Source organism: Chelmon rostratus, chromosome 3 (assembly GCF_017976325.1).
Source record: "Chelmon rostratus isolate fCheRos1 chromosome 3, fCheRos1.pri, whole genome shotgun sequence".
Classification (NCBI taxonomy): domain Eukaryota; kingdom Metazoa; phylum Chordata; class Actinopteri; order Chaetodontiformes; family Chaetodontidae; genus Chelmon; species Chelmon rostratus.
In genome coordinates this window covers 18,547,132-18,565,914 of record NC_055660.1, presented here as the reverse complement: position 1 = coordinate 18,565,914, position 18,783 = coordinate 18,547,132, and the positions used below count along the sequence as shown (strand labels likewise).

The 18,783-nt window shown below is 40.5% G+C and overlaps 4 protein-coding genes across 4 annotated transcripts in view; 1 reads left to right on the top strand and 3 right to left on the bottom strand.

The window, feature by feature from the left end:
• LOC121604362 (histone H3-like) overlaps positions 1-18,783 on the bottom strand; it is a 610,603-nt gene that overhangs the window by 345,943 nt on the left and 245,877 nt on the right. The gene's annotated exons all lie outside the window — the stretch shown is intronic.
• Positions 1-18,783, top strand: part of zgc:163040 (uncharacterized protein LOC100038789 homolog) — a 408,070-nt gene that overhangs the window by 375,791 nt on the left and 13,496 nt on the right. The window lies entirely within an intron of this gene.
• On the bottom strand, positions 136-8,781 carry LOC121604342 (probable ATP-dependent RNA helicase DDX5). Its single transcript, XM_041933836.1, has 13 exons — positions 8,627-8,781; positions 7,450-7,630; positions 7,130-7,226; positions 6,849-6,982; positions 6,137-6,202; positions 5,324-5,465; positions 5,012-5,172; positions 4,461-4,633; positions 3,667-3,777; positions 3,489-3,550; positions 3,324-3,383; positions 1,657-1,878; positions 136-966 (listed from the first exon to the last, which is right to left on the bottom strand). Exons 1-13 carry the CDS (start codon positions 8,665-8,667, stop codon positions 509-511), a joined length of 1,908 nt encoding a protein of 635 aa, XP_041789770.1. The 5' UTR covers positions 8,668-8,781; the 3' UTR covers positions 136-508.
• On the bottom strand, positions 14,626-18,164 carry LOC121604352 (CD209 antigen-like). Its single transcript, XM_041933846.1, has 6 exons — positions 17,900-18,164; positions 17,432-17,545; positions 17,102-17,326; positions 16,103-16,248; positions 15,280-15,380; positions 14,626-14,927 (listed from the first exon to the last, which is right to left on the bottom strand). The coding sequence occupies exons 1-6, from the start codon at positions 18,081-18,083 to the stop codon at positions 14,777-14,779; spliced, it is 921 nt and encodes a 306-aa protein (XP_041789780.1). The 5' UTR covers positions 18,084-18,164; the 3' UTR covers positions 14,626-14,776.

Here is an 18,783-nt window from a genome sequence, read left to right as displayed (position 1 = left end):
TATAAAGCAGACATTCCCAATACTGTAAGGTTCACAGGTGTATGGTTTAGAGGTACCACGATCCACATCAAACCAATCTCTGTTCTGATAATTATTCCAATACATATTTCCCACACAGACAACACAACACCGAAGTCCCATTTTCTTATTTTTATTTAAAAGGGTCGCACGTACCCTTTTTATATGATCTTCATAACATCACTTTAAACATACCACAAACTGAAAACACTGCATTACCTAGTAAAAATAAATTACTGAGGAATGTAACAAAAAAAAAACAAAAAAGAAACAGTCAAGGAAAAGTGCAGCGATCAAAGTTGCACTGTAAAAGACATATCTAGAACGCCATTTAATGCTCTGGGTTTACTGAATAATTCCAACCCTTCTGTAAGCAAAACAAAGTTAAACAGTACAAAGGATGATAATAATAATAATAATAATCATACTGTAAGATTTCAAGACTAAACAAAAATCATGTTGATTCCATATATATATGTGTATATCATATCTATTGTGCAAAGGGTGGTGGCATGGGGTAGGGCACCATTGGTGGTGGTGGTGGTGGCTGTTGGGCCTGTGGTGGTGGTGGCTGAGAGTTGAATGGGAATGGCGGGTGGTTCATGCCATTCTGAGTGGCCCTCTGCATGGCCCCGAATTGAGGGGGGCCCTGGAAGCTTTGGTTACCAAAGGCACCCACCTGGTTTGCTGGACCACCAAAATTACCCTGTCCATTGCTGTTGCTGTAATTGTTGTTGCCATAGCTACCACTAGAGTTACCACCATTACCTCCATAGCTGCCACCATTTTGGGCCTTATTGCCTCCAAAGGCACTCTTTGGCCCATTGCCAAACCCTCTATCACTGTCCCTGTCCCTGTAGCTACTACCACCAAAATTGCTCCTCCCACCCCCGGAATACCTATCCCGACGGTCATCCTTGTAGCCACCTCTTCCCCCCCTTCCACGACCTGGATGAAATGGAGACAGGAGAGGGACAAAAGGAGAGAGAGTAGACTATTAATACACTGAGCCTACAACAACATGGGAGCAAAGTAAGACAGACACTGTGAGAAATACATAAAGCCCTTTTCAGACATGAAATATACAAAACTGTGGGCTTCAGCCATATGTTAAAGTGATGGCCTTTTGTCTTTTGGATGGTAGGTCTGTCATGTAAATGTTCATAAAGGCTTTACTCAAATGTTATTTCAAAATGTATTTGTGCTGAAGTCATAGTGACCAACGTGAGCATGAGGGATGCTCGCCCCTGCTTTTCACAATTAATCTCCTAATAAACATTGTCATTGTAATTTATTTAATTATTATTTGGTATAGTATACTTTTATATAGCATTTTTCCCCATGAACTGGGCATAATTGAAAATTAAAACTAAGGACTTGGAGTTGTGGTTTCATTCTAATAATGATTGTAATAGAACATATTTTTACTTTCACCTCTTTTTAAACCATCTAGGATACAAGTTCCAAATATGACACATACCATATAAATCAGGGGAATAAATAGACAAATAAAATCAGCAGGGGACTTGACTCATAAAATCGATCTTAAGAATGATTTTTTTGTATCTACTAAAAGGTATACTACATCTTCCTTGAACACTATATGCTTATGAATGTAAACAAGTATCAGATTTTTACCTCCTCTGTCCTCTGCCATCTGGATCAGCTTGGGGTTAATGGCCTGGTTGGCCTCGCGAAGCACAGAGATCAGGTCACTGGCTTGTTTCATGTTGTTGGGGGTGAAGAAGGTGTAGGCTGTGCCCGTTTTTTGACTTCGGGCTGTGCGTCCAATGCGGTGGATATAATCCTCGGAGGAGTTAGGGTAGTCATAATTGATGACAAATTTCACATCCTCCACATCTGTGAAAGTGTTGCAGTGTGGCAAAACAAAACATGGAGGCCACACAGGATTTTGCACACCACAACAGCCAGATCAAAGGGAAAAGTTAGCAGCTGCGTACGCTGGGGAAAGAAATTGGTCATTAGGCTGTGGGGGGAACTTGTTAAAACATCATAAGATTGTGTATACATCTACTCCAAGGGAATACTACTGTGGGAAGAGAGAAACGATGCACACTCCAAATGCTTACCATAATCAAAAATATCCAAAAGACATTCACTCTCCCTTTACTTAACCAAGGGAGAAAAAAAAATGGATTTAAGTCTTACCATAAAGGAGTATGCATTCACTAGTCCTTTCCCAATGCAGCGAAATCCCCCACAAATTGTCAAGTGACATCCAGGAGCTTCTACGCAGTTGGGCCACAATATGCACTGGGGCCTCCTCATGTGCCAATATAGGACCATTCAGTGGTACATTTTTGCAGGTCCGTTTTTCCCAGTACAGTCTCAAAAGAAGCTTGATACTTAAGGCCGCACTGCATGTCTTGCCAAGACAAAATAGACCAAGTACTAATTTGAACTGGGGCAAAAATGAAAAAGGCCCAAGCATTGAGCCCTGTGGGACCCCTCACCGAGCACAGAACAATGCCGCCCACCCCCTTCATCAGTCTCATCAAGGCAAGATCTTCCAAGAAGCCAGTGTTCACTTGAGAAAATGTCTCTCGTTGGCAGGTCTCGACATGACTATAAAACGCAGGCGAGGGAGGAACTTTGGTTTGAGCTGTATCACTCTCTTTCTCCTCTCACTAGATGTTCCCACTACCCCCTAAACACATGTGCCAGGTCTCATCAATTTTCAGAGACAGATAAAAGATTTCAAACTGCTCTCTCCATTTCAAGAAATCCAGCACTTTGACGGGAAAAGAAAACAACTGAAAGCTTAGACAGGCTCACAAGCACCCATGCTATGTGATACAAGCTCCGAAAGGTAACAATTGTTCCAAATCTCAAACAAGTGACTTGCAATACAGCGCTCTCTAACACAACAGCATGCAAGGCAAAAGTCACAACATCAAGCATAACTTTTTTTTTTACGTTTGAGTTGGAAACAGCTGGATGGCGTTTGTCAGGTGAAATCCATGGACAGAGAACAGATGTGTGTGTATTTCAACAACATATCAGAGACAAAGGCTTAGCCACACAGCCTTTTGAAGATCACTGGCACACAACAGCTTTCACCTCTCTAGGCCCACTGGGTGGCAAGCCAGTTGAGCACTTCCAATATGTCATCCTTCTCCCTCTCGAGGCCTGGGACTGTCATGCCTAGCCCCTGCCACAAAGACTCCACCTTAAGGTGAGAAAAACTCAGAAAATGCATAGAAAAGTTAAAGAAAGCAAAACCACTTTCTTTAAAATAAGTGTAACACTGATATGAAAATGGTGCTAGTCATTGGCATACTGACCTAAGCCACGCGAAGCCACATCTGTAGCGATGAGGATTGGAGCTTTGCCATATCTGAACTCTGAAGGGAAAGGGACAGTTTAATTAGATTGCACAGAAGCCAGACAATGATTCTTAAATCATTTATTTATTTTTGTAACTTGCAATGTGATTCATCAAATCTTACCATTAAGGACCCAGTCTCTCTCCTGCTGGCTCTTGTCTCCATGAATTCCCATTGCTGGCCACCTGTGACAGATTGAACATTACAAACAAGGCAACAACAACAATGAGGAAGAACAGTTATCATTCAGTATTGCCTATGTTATCCCCTCCTTTGAGGAGAAAGAAAAGGATATCCGTACCCATCTCTTCTCATCCTCCTGGTGAGCTCATCACAGCGCCTTTTTGTCTCCACAAAAATAATGGTCTTGTTCTCTTTTTCACTCATTATCTCCTCTAGCAAACGGATCAATCTGATAGAGAAGAGATGAAAGACAAAACTTAGTTCAAACGAGAATAATCGCCTCACAGTTGTACGCCTCCATCACCCAGTCAGGTTGCAGTTTACATTTGTGTCTGTCCAGACTCGTAATATATGTAATGAAGACTTTGAAGTAAGTGTACTTTTTGCAGGGTCACGGGGGGGCTGGAGCCTATCCCAGCCGTCTCTCGGGCAAAGGCAGGGGACACCCTGGGCAGGTCGCCAGCCTACCACAGGGCTACATATACAGACATACAGACAAACAACCGCTCATTCACACCTACGGACAATTTAGAGTTATCAATTAACCTCAGCATGTTTTTGGACTGTGGGAGGAAGCCGGAGAACCCGGTGAAAACCCACGCTGCACAGGGAGAACATGCAAACTCCACACAGAAAGACCCCTGGCGGGAGCGAACAAGGGATCTTCTAGCTGTGAGGCGACGCTGCTAACCACCGAGCCACCGTGCAGCCCAACACTTCATCATTTTATCCTATATATATTTGTGTGAAATTTGGTCATAATTAGTGTATGCATTCTTGAGTTGTGGCCAAAGGCATATTTTGAGAGGCAAGGGTAAGTGGAGCCTATATGGCCAAGGACTGACTGAAGTTTTTCCCATCACATCAGCTGACTGACTGATAATAATAAAGAGGTAGGAACCATCTTCTCACTTGTCCTCCTTCTCCATGTCACTGCAAACATCAACTATCTGCAGGATGTTGTGGTTGGCACTGAGCTGCAGTGCGCCAATGTTGATCTGGACGTAGTCCTTCAGGAAGTCCTCAGCCAGCTGGCGAACTTCCTTAGGCCAGGTGGCACTCCACATCAAGGTCTGACGGTCTGGCTGATAAAGACAAAAAGGGTTCCATTCTGTTTTGCAGCTTCAAAGGAAATTTAACACTCACTTTTTACAGGTAAAAATTTAAGAATGCACCAGTTGGATATCTGGTATCAGTAACGGCTAATCTGGGTTACGCTAGAGTATTGTTTACAGGTTTTTTTGGTCAATTTGCGTGGCTATGTATTTAATTCCTCTATCCGGAGCACTTTTGTATCTTGCCAGCCAAGTCTTTACTTCATTTTTGTGCTGGGCAAAATATTTCTCATAAACACAGCAGTGGTGTAGTAGTCGTGTTTGTGGTATGGCATCTAAGTTTAGTCTGAGATTGTCTCAATAATAATGTTAGTTGTCTGTCAAATGAAAAAAACAAAAAAAACGTACCCGAATTTGTTCAACTATCTTGCGGATCTGAGGTTCAAATCCCATGTCCAGCATGCGGTCAGCTTCGTCCAGCACCAGATACGTACAACGACGCAAATTAGTCTTACCACACTCCAGGAAGTCAATGAGACGACCTGGGGTAGCGATGCATATCTCAACACCTTTAGAAAAAAACAACATAATAATAACAAGAAAAACATAATATTATATAATTAAATCAAGCTGTAAAACATTAAATAAAAACCTAAAAGCAAACAAGAGTCAAATGAATTCAGTAATATTTATATAATAAGAGTAACAAAGTAAGCATACCCCTCTCAAGATCCCTGATTTGGGGTCCTTTGGGCGCACCACCATAGATACAGGTGCTCTTGAGACGGGACGCCCTGCCGTACTCAGCAGCCACTTGTTGCACCTGCTGAGCCAGCTCACGGGTCGGCGCCAGCACCAAGCACTAGAGAAAGGTGATTATGTTTTTTAAAATCAGATTTATTTGCATATTGCACCCTTCACATCAAAAAGTGTATCAAATATGTAAAACATACATATATTGGCATAACAACTTTTGTGTTTATACATTCATGTAGGACAATCTTCAGACATCTTTAGTCCATGTAACCACCACAATCGAGAAGAATGACACCTGCAGACCAGGAGCACAACTTCCCTATTTAAATTGGGTCAGTATAGCATGCTTTAGTGGCGCACTGGCATGCCAAGTTGTCTTTATAAACTATTTATAATAATATATAATATTAATTATAAACAAAGGGGGTAATCCTGATGTACCATAATATTATGGTCGTGCTTTTCTTCTTGCAGCCAGGTGAAACACACAACGTATAATACCCAAACACAAAAAGATAGTAGGTTCCCTGGTTTCTTATTTGTTGGGCACACCATATCAAAGTTCAGCAAAAAGTAGATATTCAGACATGTACAGAGTAATACATCAATCAGTATGATTTCAAGACGGGGCAACATCTGGGCCTTTAGTTATAATATTGTATCTTAAAGACATTTCCTCTTCTTCAAAAATAGTACAGAACTGGACTCTGTCAATACTATTCTGTTCTGAGACAACAGGATCACACACCAGAGTAATACATTTACAAATGTACTTACGATAGGTCCATCTCCATGCTCCAAGAATGGCTGATGTTGAATGTGCACAATTGCAGGCAGAAGGTACTAAAAATAAGAGGAGAGAACTATAAATATTCACTTCATAGTGCACAGCAGTATTTCAGAGTTCCAATGTCCAACAACCTCCTAGCAGTAAACATCCACAACATTAGCAAGGTATAATGTTCTTCTCTCAGCTGACATAGTCAACATTGTGTCTATTTACAAGATCTTATTTCATATGGGGTTTTTTTTACATTCACATCATTATGTTGAATCTCCAGCCAGTCCCTCAGGGCAACATCGTAATTAACCTGGTCCAACTGAGAGGTAAAAAACATTACTTTACTGGCAGAATCCTGTCACTAAATTGTTTAACAGATCAGAATAAGAGAATGAACAATATAAAATTAATGAATTGGCTAAACCTACTTTACGAGTACAGCATATTGCCAGAATTGCCACACCTCCACATCTTCAGTATCTAGCTTGTTCCTCTTCTTACTTAGGTTGTTACCATAACACTTGCTAAAAACTCCAGTAGAAAGAAGTCTGGAGGCCATTTTGGACCTTCATATAGCGGGTCAAAATTTGTATTTGGCAAAAGCACAATGTCTTAACGACCATGGGAAGCAAGGGTGACAACAGTGCTATCTAAGATGGGCGATGAGCAGAAAGAGTCTGAAAAAAATCACAATGAAAAAACACTTACTGCAAGGGTTTTCCCAGACCCAGTTTGAGCGATGCCAACCATGTCTTTGCCACTCAGAGCAACTGGCCATCCTTGGGACTGAATCGGAGTTGGTTCAGTCCAGTTCTGTTTGCCAATAACATCCATGACATAGCCTGAAGACGAAACATATGCAAGTTAAATTGTTAAATCTCAAAGCTTCTGACAATGACACAGTATGAAGAAATATGTAACATATTTCAGCAAAGGGGCAAAGGACTCTTCAAGATTATTTGTGAGTTGGAGTATAAATTTCTACTCACTTGGAAATGCAGCTTCATGGAACTTTACAATTGGTTTGGGGCAATCCCTGCCTTTGACTGTAACTTCTTTGCTTCTTCGGTACTGTTCAACCTCTTGCTGGGTTTGGAAGTAGAAATTTACATAAGTAAAAAAAAAAAAAAAAAAAAAGACCAGATTCAGCACACACAAGCCCACATGAAATGGCTGGAAAAGCCATTGATAATGTGAGTTGGAATATTTGTTATAGGTGTTAGTTAGTGGTTAACGTGAAGATTAAAGAAAAAAAAAAAGGTCAATCCAATATAAAAATGTAATATTAATATCTAGAAGTACGTCTTACAAGTGGTCTGCGACTGGCATCAGGATGTTCCTGGTAGAAGTTCTTCTGAAACTTTGGAAGCTCGTCGAGGTTCCAGTGCTTCTTTCGCAGCCTCTCACCAGGGTTGCCAAACTTTCCCGGAGGAGGTCCGCCCCTATTGCCTCCACCGCCACCGCCAAAACGAGGGGGTCCTCCACCATACCTTAGGTAAAAGAGAGGGACATAATATAAATGTAATATAAAGCTTGACCAGAAATGACACTTATTAGAAGGGACAGGTTATGCATAGAGATATTGTCAGGGTCATCTCAGCTTGCACAGCATGTTCCCTGTTGATTAGCACCACATAAATATATTACGCAAAGGGGGAAGGGTCTTTAAATTTACAGTTTAATCAACACTTGTGAATCTTCCAGACAGAGAAAGTTTATAACCCGACGGCAAACCTGGGCACGGAATTGAGATCTGTGGGCTTTAACTGCTTGCTTTACAAACACTACCGTTAGGCATCTCCAGCGTTGCCCCACAACAACTCTGACTGTCGTGTGCTACAACATGTAGCACAACCAAAAAACTTGTTCGACAGTGTCGAATTTAAATTTCTAGCACTTGAATATTGCCGTACTCACACAAACTGTGGATACTTACCAGTAATGTTGCAAAGTAACATTAACCTGTCAGATTACTGAGGATGACGTGCCCTGTTTATACACGAGAAAACGGGCACAATACGGTCCTACTTCCGGTAAGAGACAGTCTATGTGACACTACTAATGGAAATGGGTTGTTAAAAATAAATTGGACCTCTGCGACACAATTCTTCGTCTCGGATAACGCTGTACATCCGCAAGAAGACACACTGCGTCACATGGTCACAAAACGAGTAGGCTGCTGTGCAAACCGCCACCGACACACACACACACACACACACACACACAGAGCCGTCGTTAGCTGCCATTTTACCTCGAATCGGCAGGGGGAAAGAAAATGACAGATACGTCAGTGGAGGGGCGCTTGACTGCACCAAATAGTTAATACACATTTTAACACACGAATGTAACCGAATAACAACTAGTGGCGACGTTATCTACAAGACAGCTGTCTTGTTTGGCGCATACAGCCATGACAGCACTGCCGCTGATGATAAGCTGTTCATCTTTGCTAACGTCAAGAAACCTAGAGCTGAAAACTGACTTACCCTCTATCTCTGCCACGGTCTCTGTCTGAAAATCCAGGCATTGTGTAGCAGACTACTGTGGCAAAAACGGACTTCGTCAAATCACCTTCAACCGATACACAAAACAGAAGATTTATCTAGGACCTACAGACGGAACAGGGAAAACAAAAAGAAAATGCCGGCAGACAAAAGTCTGTCTGGAGGGACGGATGTGAGGTCAGCCGAGGCGCATAACATTGTATCAATGCGCGTCATATGAGAGGCACCCTCAGGGTACTATTTTATTTCAGCACACCGATATTCAGTAGCGGGAGAAGGTGTGGTGAGATTGATTAAATTAGACAGCGTAAGAAATTTTGTCTGTCTATCTACCGTGCAAGTAAAATAGATGCTCATTTCTGTAACTCATTTATCAGCACTTACAGAGTTACCAAATCTGAACTCATTGCTTATACAGTCATCTCTTTTGGAGTATTATGATATTGTGTCAAAAGGTGGCTCAGTAGAAACATAATGAGTTTAAATGGCCATAAATCTTTAAACTTTGTCAAATTCATCTTTTTAAATACTGTATTCCAAATATAAAGCATTTCCCGGAAATCACAGGTAAGGAGCACATTGTGCCAAAAGCTGGGCCTGTACAATTGGCTGAGCTCTTTCCAGTTAGACTGCTGTTGCATTGATTCTGGGCTGGGTTGCTGACTGGGATGAATGATATTAACAGTGTGACTTTGAATACTATCATAATGTAAAGTATATCAAGATAATTGACCAAATGGTACTTGGTACACATACACTGAGAATGGAGTTAACAGTGGAGTAGGAGACATCATGTGTGCAACTGTTGAACTTGAGAAATGAAAAATATATGCATTTTATATATTGTGGGATTTTTAATGAAGGAGAAGGAGTAGGTGTCACTTTAAAGATTTTACTGGGTGATGATGACTTTTTTTCTGCAAAAACCATGACAGACACATTAGACCGTTTTTATGTATGTCTTAACACATGTATGGAGGGGATCTTTAACCCAGGCAGTACTGATTTTTTGACTGTAGTACTGATGTTTGACAAAGCAAAACTCCAGTTAGTCTATATATATATATAAACGTTACACAATTAATTTAAGCGGTGACAGAATGTGAAAACTGGTTGAAACTGGTTGTATTCAGTAAACTTTGCAGGCACACAGGCACACAACAGTTTGATATAGCCCACTGATCTCCGTCGTATCACAACACAGTCTTCATTTTGTTGATGTAAAAGATGTGTGACATGCTGGCACCTGAAGACACAGGAAAAAAAAATCATTTCATTTCACGCAATTAAAATGAGAAAAGAAAAACATTCAGGTTTTTTTTCTAGACTTAAAATAAGTACAACTCTTTCCTAAAAAAATGCTAAAAATAAGTTGAACCACTGCTATATACACAGTGACAGAGGAATGCAAGTTAGTACTTGTTATAATTGAAGCATTTAGCTTATTAAGACCCCTAAGAATAGCCTGTTTTGATTTTCTGTTTACTTTATAATACAGTGAAGTTTTAGCGTTGCACGGGAGGGGATGTGTTTCTGTCTACAGTGAACAGAAATTATTTTTAAAAAGCTACAAGCCTCATATGCTTGTTTATTGTATAATGTCATTAAGCTGCATGCCCAGTAAAAGAAATCATTGTATTATGTCCTATTATAACAACTTCAACACATACTGCTCTGTGGTCAGTTGTGCCTCTTTCTATTCCCAGCTCCTTTATCGGGGATACATAGATCAGTCCGGGCTCTTGCATTTCTTTTTAGGCCTCTGTTCTGTGTGTCAAAGGGAGAGACATGTGAATCAGCACTAACACAAAGTATTTTATAATTGCCTTGATTCATTTTTCATAAGAGATTAAATATCCCCAGCCTCTTAACTCTTAATGCAAAGAACCAAACTGGCTAAATGGTCACCTTTAAAAACACAAAATAAAAAAAAGAAACCACTAAATCACACATTCAGTGCTCAGAATTAAGACGCCTCATGTTAGCATAAAGCAACTGAATCAGTGCGGCACGTGTTTGCAAGCATGCCTCCTTATTTAAACTGCTGTTCCTTAGCGAGTAGCATTGCTACATCACTGCTAATTACTTCACCGGCGCTGCTATTGACAGAGTGGAAAGACCTGGTCAGCATTTCGCTGTGGAGAGAAACAGGTGGGACACGGCTTTCGTCCCTGCTTGGAGATGCATGTAAACTTCTGGCTCATTGTCTCATTTTCACTCGAAGTGAAGTCCATTATATTCCTGACACACAAGTGGAACTACACATGAGCAGCGTGACCAAATGTGAAGGGCACACACAGAGGAACAAGGAACAAACTTCAGCCTACTTCCTACTTTGACCAGTGACATCAAAGATATCTATTTGGGCTTAAGAATAATAGCAATAGTTTGCATAGTGCTGTTGTGCTGTTTGAAATGCTATCTTATCTGAAATGTTGTACTTTGTATCTCAATCTCATCACTATGTGGCATTTAAAACCACAGCTGTCACAGCACAGATTACCTATATGAGATAAATATAAACAATATATGTTAAAAACAAGAAGAAGAAGAAAAAGACTTAAACATCAAGGACCTTTCATGATAAGGACATCTACTACCACGTTTTAGCGGCTGTGGCGATTTTTTTGGGTCCTCCTATTTTCAAGTACAACAAACATCAACAAATCTACCAAATACCTCACCAGTGAACAATAATGATAACATGTAAGTGGTGATAGCTTCACTTACCACAAAGCATCCTCCATAACTGGTCGACGTCTTTGCTGAGTTCAGTGATATTGGCTGTTAACTGGTCACTTATCTTCCTGAGATTGGTGAAACCTGCAACAAACTGTTTTTTCTCGCTTCTGCAGTTGGCCTTGTCTTTTTTTTTCCACATTTGTGGCAAAGAAAACAACAAAACAGCAACAGAAAAATTCCCTGTTATCATATTTTTACAATCATTATTTGATATAACGGCAGACAAAATTAGGGAAAAACTCACTCTGGACCCCGAGGCAGATGAGGGCCAGGATCCCAACCAGGAGGAGAAGATACACTGTGCGCTGAAACACCAAATCAGTTCTGGAACAGCTCCTCCTCTCTGAGCTTTCACCGACCACAGACACTTAACAAAATAAATAATGGACATCAGGCTTAGTTTTTAGGACGCTGCCGTGAAATTCTACGCTCAGAGGCAACACAATCAAACAAACAAAAACATAAAGAATATAAAACTATATCTGTGTGTTGCTCATGCTTGTCGCGTCCATACCTGAGTGATGAGGCCCTGCGGGTCCCGGCGTATTTGCAGACGTGCCCTCCACCCAGGGGTTGTCATACACCCTCAGGCTTTCTGCACTCACATAGATGTCCACAATACTCTCCTTGTGAACCGTATTGGTGATGCCAGGCTCAGCGTATATGTCCTCCGACATTATCCCTCAAATGGCTATCATACATTAACAATCTAGCTTAACAATCCTTTCACTACTGTACTTGCAGTATTACAAAGTTTGTTTTTAATCTTGCATAGTAGTTGCGTCTGTTTACTGAAAGAGGCTGGACATACTGATGGTGGCATCTAAAAGGGGAAGAGCCAAAAAACAGGAAGTATTAAGTGCTTTAATCTGCTTGTTCTTTCTGAGTTCACCTGAACATCAGTGACCTTTGATATTTGATTTGTGGTGAGTAACCTGAGATAATGGTAAAGCTTCAGTGACCACTTATTGTTAACTGGAAAGGGGGCCCTGTGTTTAGGGAAGCTGAAAATAAAGGACAAAACCAGACAATGGCACTTTTGTGACTTTTGTGATGACTTGAAATAAGATGTAGGTCGAGAGTTTACATTAAATGACATGAGCAGCCCTTCACAAACCACACAGAAAAATATGTCTGGAGTTGGTGAATTTGTCAGTGTGCTTTACAGTACATTTCCTTTCAGACTCTCCACCAGCTTTACAGCCTCTGCACACCAGACGTCTTCACTCTTCTGTCTGATTCACCTCCTGCTCCACTCTGTTGGTTTTGTTACACTCGTTGGGACCCTACCCAACTTCTACTTGACTAGAGGACTAATCAGCCAAAGTAACTGAAAACAACCGTGTGGCTGTGCAGAGCCGTTAATATCTGAGAGTTACACTACACAGGGATGTTGCTCCAGCATGGCTGCGGTTTAGAACAGGTCTTGGCTAAACTGCAACGCATGTTCATGTTTCGGTATTGGTGTACAATGCACCAATGAATTAATCTGATGATTAGTGCAACATTATATATAGATTTAGATTTATTCTACCAGAGGGAGATTTATTTTGCAGCTATAGTACAACACAGAAAATGACTATTATTTTAGAGGCACTATGTGTGATTCTGGTACGTTTGTTTTGGTTGCAGATGGTTAAGATGATGAAGAAGCAGGGGGAACAGTATAGCAGGATGGGTTGTGTTATGCTTTGGTGAAGCCACAACAGGAGGTGGGGGCATCAGACAGTGCTCTGAGTTTATGGACGACATGGAGCCTTTGCTGGGATTTATATTCATTGATGTGATGTGTTCAAAAGTGAGTTTATTGCCCATAATATTTCAAGACATTTGAGGCTCCGCACCTGCTCAGCTGTCTTACCTTGGGTGGAGGTGGGGTTTAGTCCAGTGTGAGGAAACATACCAACACATCCTCTGTCCCTCGTTTGGCCCTGTAAGCAAAGCGGTAGGGGTCCAGCTGTGCACTGACGGGTGAAAGGATGGTGTTGAGAATCAGTATTTCCAGGCTTATCATGAGTACTGAATGAGTGCGACTGGATGGTAGTGGTTGGGTGGTTGGGGCGCCGTTTCTCGGGTACTGGTATGCTGGTGGTTGTTTTCCAGAAGCTGGTGTTGATGTGGTCCTGTTGGATTCCCAGAAGATGGAGAGGAGGATGGAAGGAAGCTACAAGGCACAGAGCATGAGCACCTTAGAAGTGATGCCATCTGGCCCTGGAGCTTTGCCAGGAATGCATCTGCTGTCATACATCCTCCAGAGTGAAGGGGCTTGTGCAGGCCTCTCCTCACAGGCAACAGAGTGAAACTGTGAGGAGTCAAACTGTGTTGAAAGACATAGAGTGTTTGGGAAGGCAACTGGTTGTGTAGTCAGTAACCCTGTTTCTGGCATGAAAATTGAAAAAATAGTGGAAGTGACATATTTATTTGTAGATACACAATTAAAAAGGTTTGCCACTTGATTCTGGTGTTCCCCTCAAAGGAACATATGTATGATCATATAAATATGATTTTAATCAAAATATGCATTATAGAAAAGGATAAAATCATCTGAGCTGCATAAAATTGTCCTTATACTGAACTTCAAGACCTTAAACTTCAGTTAAACCACATGCTGTGTTCTCAAGAAGTATCTGATTGGTATTTACTAAATATTTACACTGCAATTTGTGGGTTGTTGTTTACAGTGTTACTGTACAGGCCTGTACACATTACAATGCTCCTGTTACATTGCAAGGTGAAAAGAAAATAAATTATTTGTATTATTACTCATTTCATGACTGTGTTTTGACTACAGTGTTAACACTTTGAAATTTAATTTGTCCAGTCTAAAATTATGACATATTATCTTCAATGAAACAAAATGTGTAAGAGTCTAATTAATAAATTGCAACCATTTTTTTCATAGGAAATGAACAAACTAATGCCCCTCACAAAAACAGTCAACATCTGATATAAACTATTGTGGTGCTGAAATGAATGTTGTATTGTTTGGACTACTATTAAAAATATAATTTATCATGCTGAATTCATTTCTTGAAATTATAAAAGATATCAGCACTTAAAGCTCTTCTCCTGCTTTCAGTCCTGTTACTCTGTTAAAGTACTGCTTGGTGAGTCTCGTTGACAATAATGTTATGTTGTGCTATCATAGAATAAATTAGGTCTCACGAGACATATGATCTACTCAGAGGTTTGGCTTGTTGTCATTACATCACAAACAAATAATTAAAGTATTCAAGTATTTCAGCTCAGCAGTTTATTCATACATAAAAATACAGCACAGAGATGCACTCCTTTGCTTTCAGAGGAGGAGAACGTACAGCGTGTTAGTGTTATCTTACATGTGTGAGAGCAACACAGATCAGTCCAAGAGTGTACAAGAAAACTATGATACTACTGAAGTACTTTCTCACAGATAAAGTTTCTAGAACTAGAGCATTCCAAGTCATTCCAGTTACGTAATTTTGAGTTGCGGCCAATCTCAACACAGTTTTCACTCCTGCCACCAGGTCCGTTATTATCCGGCTGACCTGCTGCCCAGTACCTAGAGAGGAACAAAAACTGCTCAGCCAAAACAATTTTAAACCATTTAAGAAATATTAGAAATCAACACTGTTCCTGTTTGTGAATTGCACTTGCAGTGCATGTCATTATGAGGTCCCACATCAATAACACTGAATATTAACAAACACATAAATCTCAGGTGTTTACATTTGGAAGTCAGATCAGGGATGCTCAGTATCATCAGATCTATAGGCAGGACTTGCATGCACAGCAGAGCTAATTAATCAGTTTATATAACTGATAATCAATTAATCGACACTATATGTTTCCCTGTTCAGACATACAGTTTAAATGTAGACAGTAAATAGATAAGACAGTGGAAAATTTCTTACTCTTCGTAAAGTTCCGTTCCATTTACCCATCTCCACAATCCTGTGCTCGTATCACGAGTCAGACCAATCCAGACTTGCGTGTTGAATAAAGTGAGGAATTTCTAGAATTCAAAGAGACATTAAAAATTAGCCAACTGTAGTCAGTTCTAGAGTCCAGATTTTTTTTATTTACTGTCCTTCCAAAGAGAGTAGGTACACCTAAAGACCCCCACCCACCTTTTGACATGTCTCAGTAGGAAAAGCACAGTGTAAATAATAAAACTAATGATGGCTGCATCCCAGTTAGCTGCATCAGTTACAGGGTCCTGGTATTGTGCAAGCTGGGTCGCTGTCACACTGTCATGCCTTACTGGGACATTTTAATAAAACAAAGCCCTCGTTAACTTTCTCTATCACACCATTCACAGATCTGAATGTGTCGCTTCCCTCTGACAATGCTCATATTGTGTACTCACTTCTGCAGCTTTGCAGAAATCCGTGTGGACTTCTCTTCCCTTTTTCAAACATTTCAGGAAGACCGAACCTGTTTTGCCACACTGACCTTTCTTTTAACCTCTTCCACTTTTTAAAAGGCCGAATTAACATATTTTTCTCTCCTGCAAAATCATGGTTACTGAAAATGTTTTGAAAACATCGCTTTGTTTTGCTCCTGCATAAATTTCAGATGTTATTTTCTAACAGCGTCAGAAAAAATAAGTCTTAATATACAAATAATGTATTGTAAGGGAAGTAGGTGCTGTGTCTTTGTAGCATTTACAGCCCTTTGACAACATTGCAGAGAATTAAATAAAAGAGAGAAAGAAACATTTTTCTGTCCATTCACCTGTTCCTTTTTGCTAGATATGATCACCAGCTGTGCATCATGCTCTTCACAGAACTCGCTGCTGTCTTTCCATGCTATCTTTGTGGTGGAAAACAAATAACAACTATTGCCAAACTTCATCCAACCGCCAGGACAGCATGTTGTCTCTGTTCAACGACACAAAATGATATGCCTTCAGTCACAATACTGTATACAAGCACATGACAAGATGAAAGATGAAACACAATATGGAGCATCATGCAGAAACACCACTGCCAGCTTTTACTGTACTGTGTGTTAGCTTAGCCATCTGCCCTCAGGTCTGCATTATTATTAGCTTTTTTTTTCTCTCCTCTCCCTCCCCTCCTGTTTTCATTTGTTTTTCATCTAAGTAAGCGAGGCGCCGCCCTGCTGGTTGCATCGTGGTTCTCCTGTCCCTGTCTTCCCATGTCAATTATTTGTACTGTCTTTTGTGCCATTGTGTCCTCTGGGACGGTGTAACTGAACAGAATTTCGTTGCACTTGGAAACATGTGTGATGACAATAAATGATTCCTGATTCCTGATTAGCCATAAAAGCTCTCTGTGTCCAAACAGAGGATTAAAATGAAAAGCTTGGTGGAGGAACAGTTTTTGCGAAACATGTTAGTTCACTTCAGGAGTCTGACAGTTAAGCGACACCACTCTCATATCTGTACCATAAATATGAATAAATATATATAGCAGCCAGTTAGCTTAGCTCGGCACACGACTGGTTGCCAGGCAACTGCCTCTAGTCAAGAAATAGTTCTTTACATAACAGCTAGATTTTACACCTGCATTTTTCTACAAATTAAATAAATGCTAATTTTTTAAGACTATTTGTTAGTTTTAATTTCTTTTTTTTTTTTTTTAGTTTTTCAATCTTTGGACAGAGCTGTTATCCCTTGGTTCCAGTCCTTGTGCTAAGCAATATATAAATATAAAAGTGTATTTTCCAAAATGTCCTTTAAATAAGATTATAATTCACATTTTTACTCACCAATCTCCTTTTGCAATTCATCTCTCTCATTGGTGAGGTTGGTGTTAATTTCCTGCAACAGGTTTTTCTCATCCTTTAACCGGCTTGTCTTGCGGGTCAGGTTGTGAATGATGCTTTCCATCTCACTGTTGTTTGTCTGCAGTTCGTCTCTCTCACTGGTCAGTTTGGCATTGTCCACCCACAGTCGATTTCTGTCCGTCTCCCAGAGGTTTTTGTGTTGAATCACTGCCACGGCAAGGTTTTCACACACGGAAGGCTCAAAGACCACTTTCATCATGTATATGGGTGATGTATCATAAGCAGTGGCTTTGGTGAATTTGGAAAACTTACACAGGGCCACCAGGACAATGGTTGCAGCCAGGAGGGCAAGACACAGCAGCCCCAGAAACACTCCAGCAGCTCTGCAAAGACTCCTCTTTCCTGAACTTACATTGACTGAAGAGGCTGTGGGTACAAATAAACAGCACTGATGAGAGTTTATTTTAAAGTCATTAGCGATCGGACTTTTGTTGCAAGTTCTCCTTTAGCAAAAGTACATTTTTAAAGTGCTTTTTATGTGTGCACAAGGATTCATTTGATATCAAGCAGTCTGTGATTTCACATTTATAAACTAGCTGTGCAAATATGACTTTAATGTCCAGGATTTGTTATAACTCATATCCCCCCCAACATTGCAAATAAATAAGTAGTATTCTTTGTATGCAGGTACATGAGACGGGCAGACACACACACACACACACACACACACACACACACACACACACACACACACACACACACACACAGATTGATAGATACTTTGCTGTTGGACGTCAGTAGTGTAGTCCTGTGATTCCTGTGGAGTACTCCCCTCTGCCCAGCAGTTGTCATAAATCGTTACTTTTCCAATGTCACCCACGTCAGAGTTTCCGTCCTGCTTCTTATCTGTCTGAAATCTAACCTTCTTGGTGAGGTCTGGCACGGCATAGAGATCCTCAGACATAATGTTTTCTCACTTCACCTCATTCAACTAAGATGTACTCTGTACTGCTTGGACTAGTCCCACTGTATTTTAGCATTTATATCACCATAATGTATGCCGAAAAGGAAACAGTCAGAGGTGTATTAGCCACTTTTAATAATGGGAAGAATATAGAGGAAGAGGAAGTAAAGGGGCCATCGCACTGGCCTACAGAACATAAAGAAAAGGGAAGGAGCTTGGAAATTTCCAGACTCACTTGATGATCATGAATGAGAGTATGTACCAATTTATTCTCTCATGTCAGATTTGCTTTGAAATAAACCATATACACATGTCAGGGCAACTTGAACCAGTTTTTATTCTTCTATTCATCAGTGCTAAGGTTGGGAAGAAAGTATCACCATTAAATAAATGCATACAGATCCTCCTTATTTACCCTATAATTTAAGTCAGTGTCTCTCTATCTGTCGGCTTGACCCTTGAGATTTGATTTCTGGAAGCAACGGAGAACAGTGACACAAAGCAGAGTTCAGTTCAATAATGTTCTCAAGGTAAATGAAATAATAAAGCACAGAACTGTGATCAGAACAAAGAACAAAGAGGTTGTTACAGTGTGAAATGTCAAGGTTGGTTACAAAACAGGTGGGAGGAAGCAACATGAATCAAGGTCAGATAAAAAGGATATGTTCAGGGTCTGTAACAGGGAGAGGAAAAATATTCC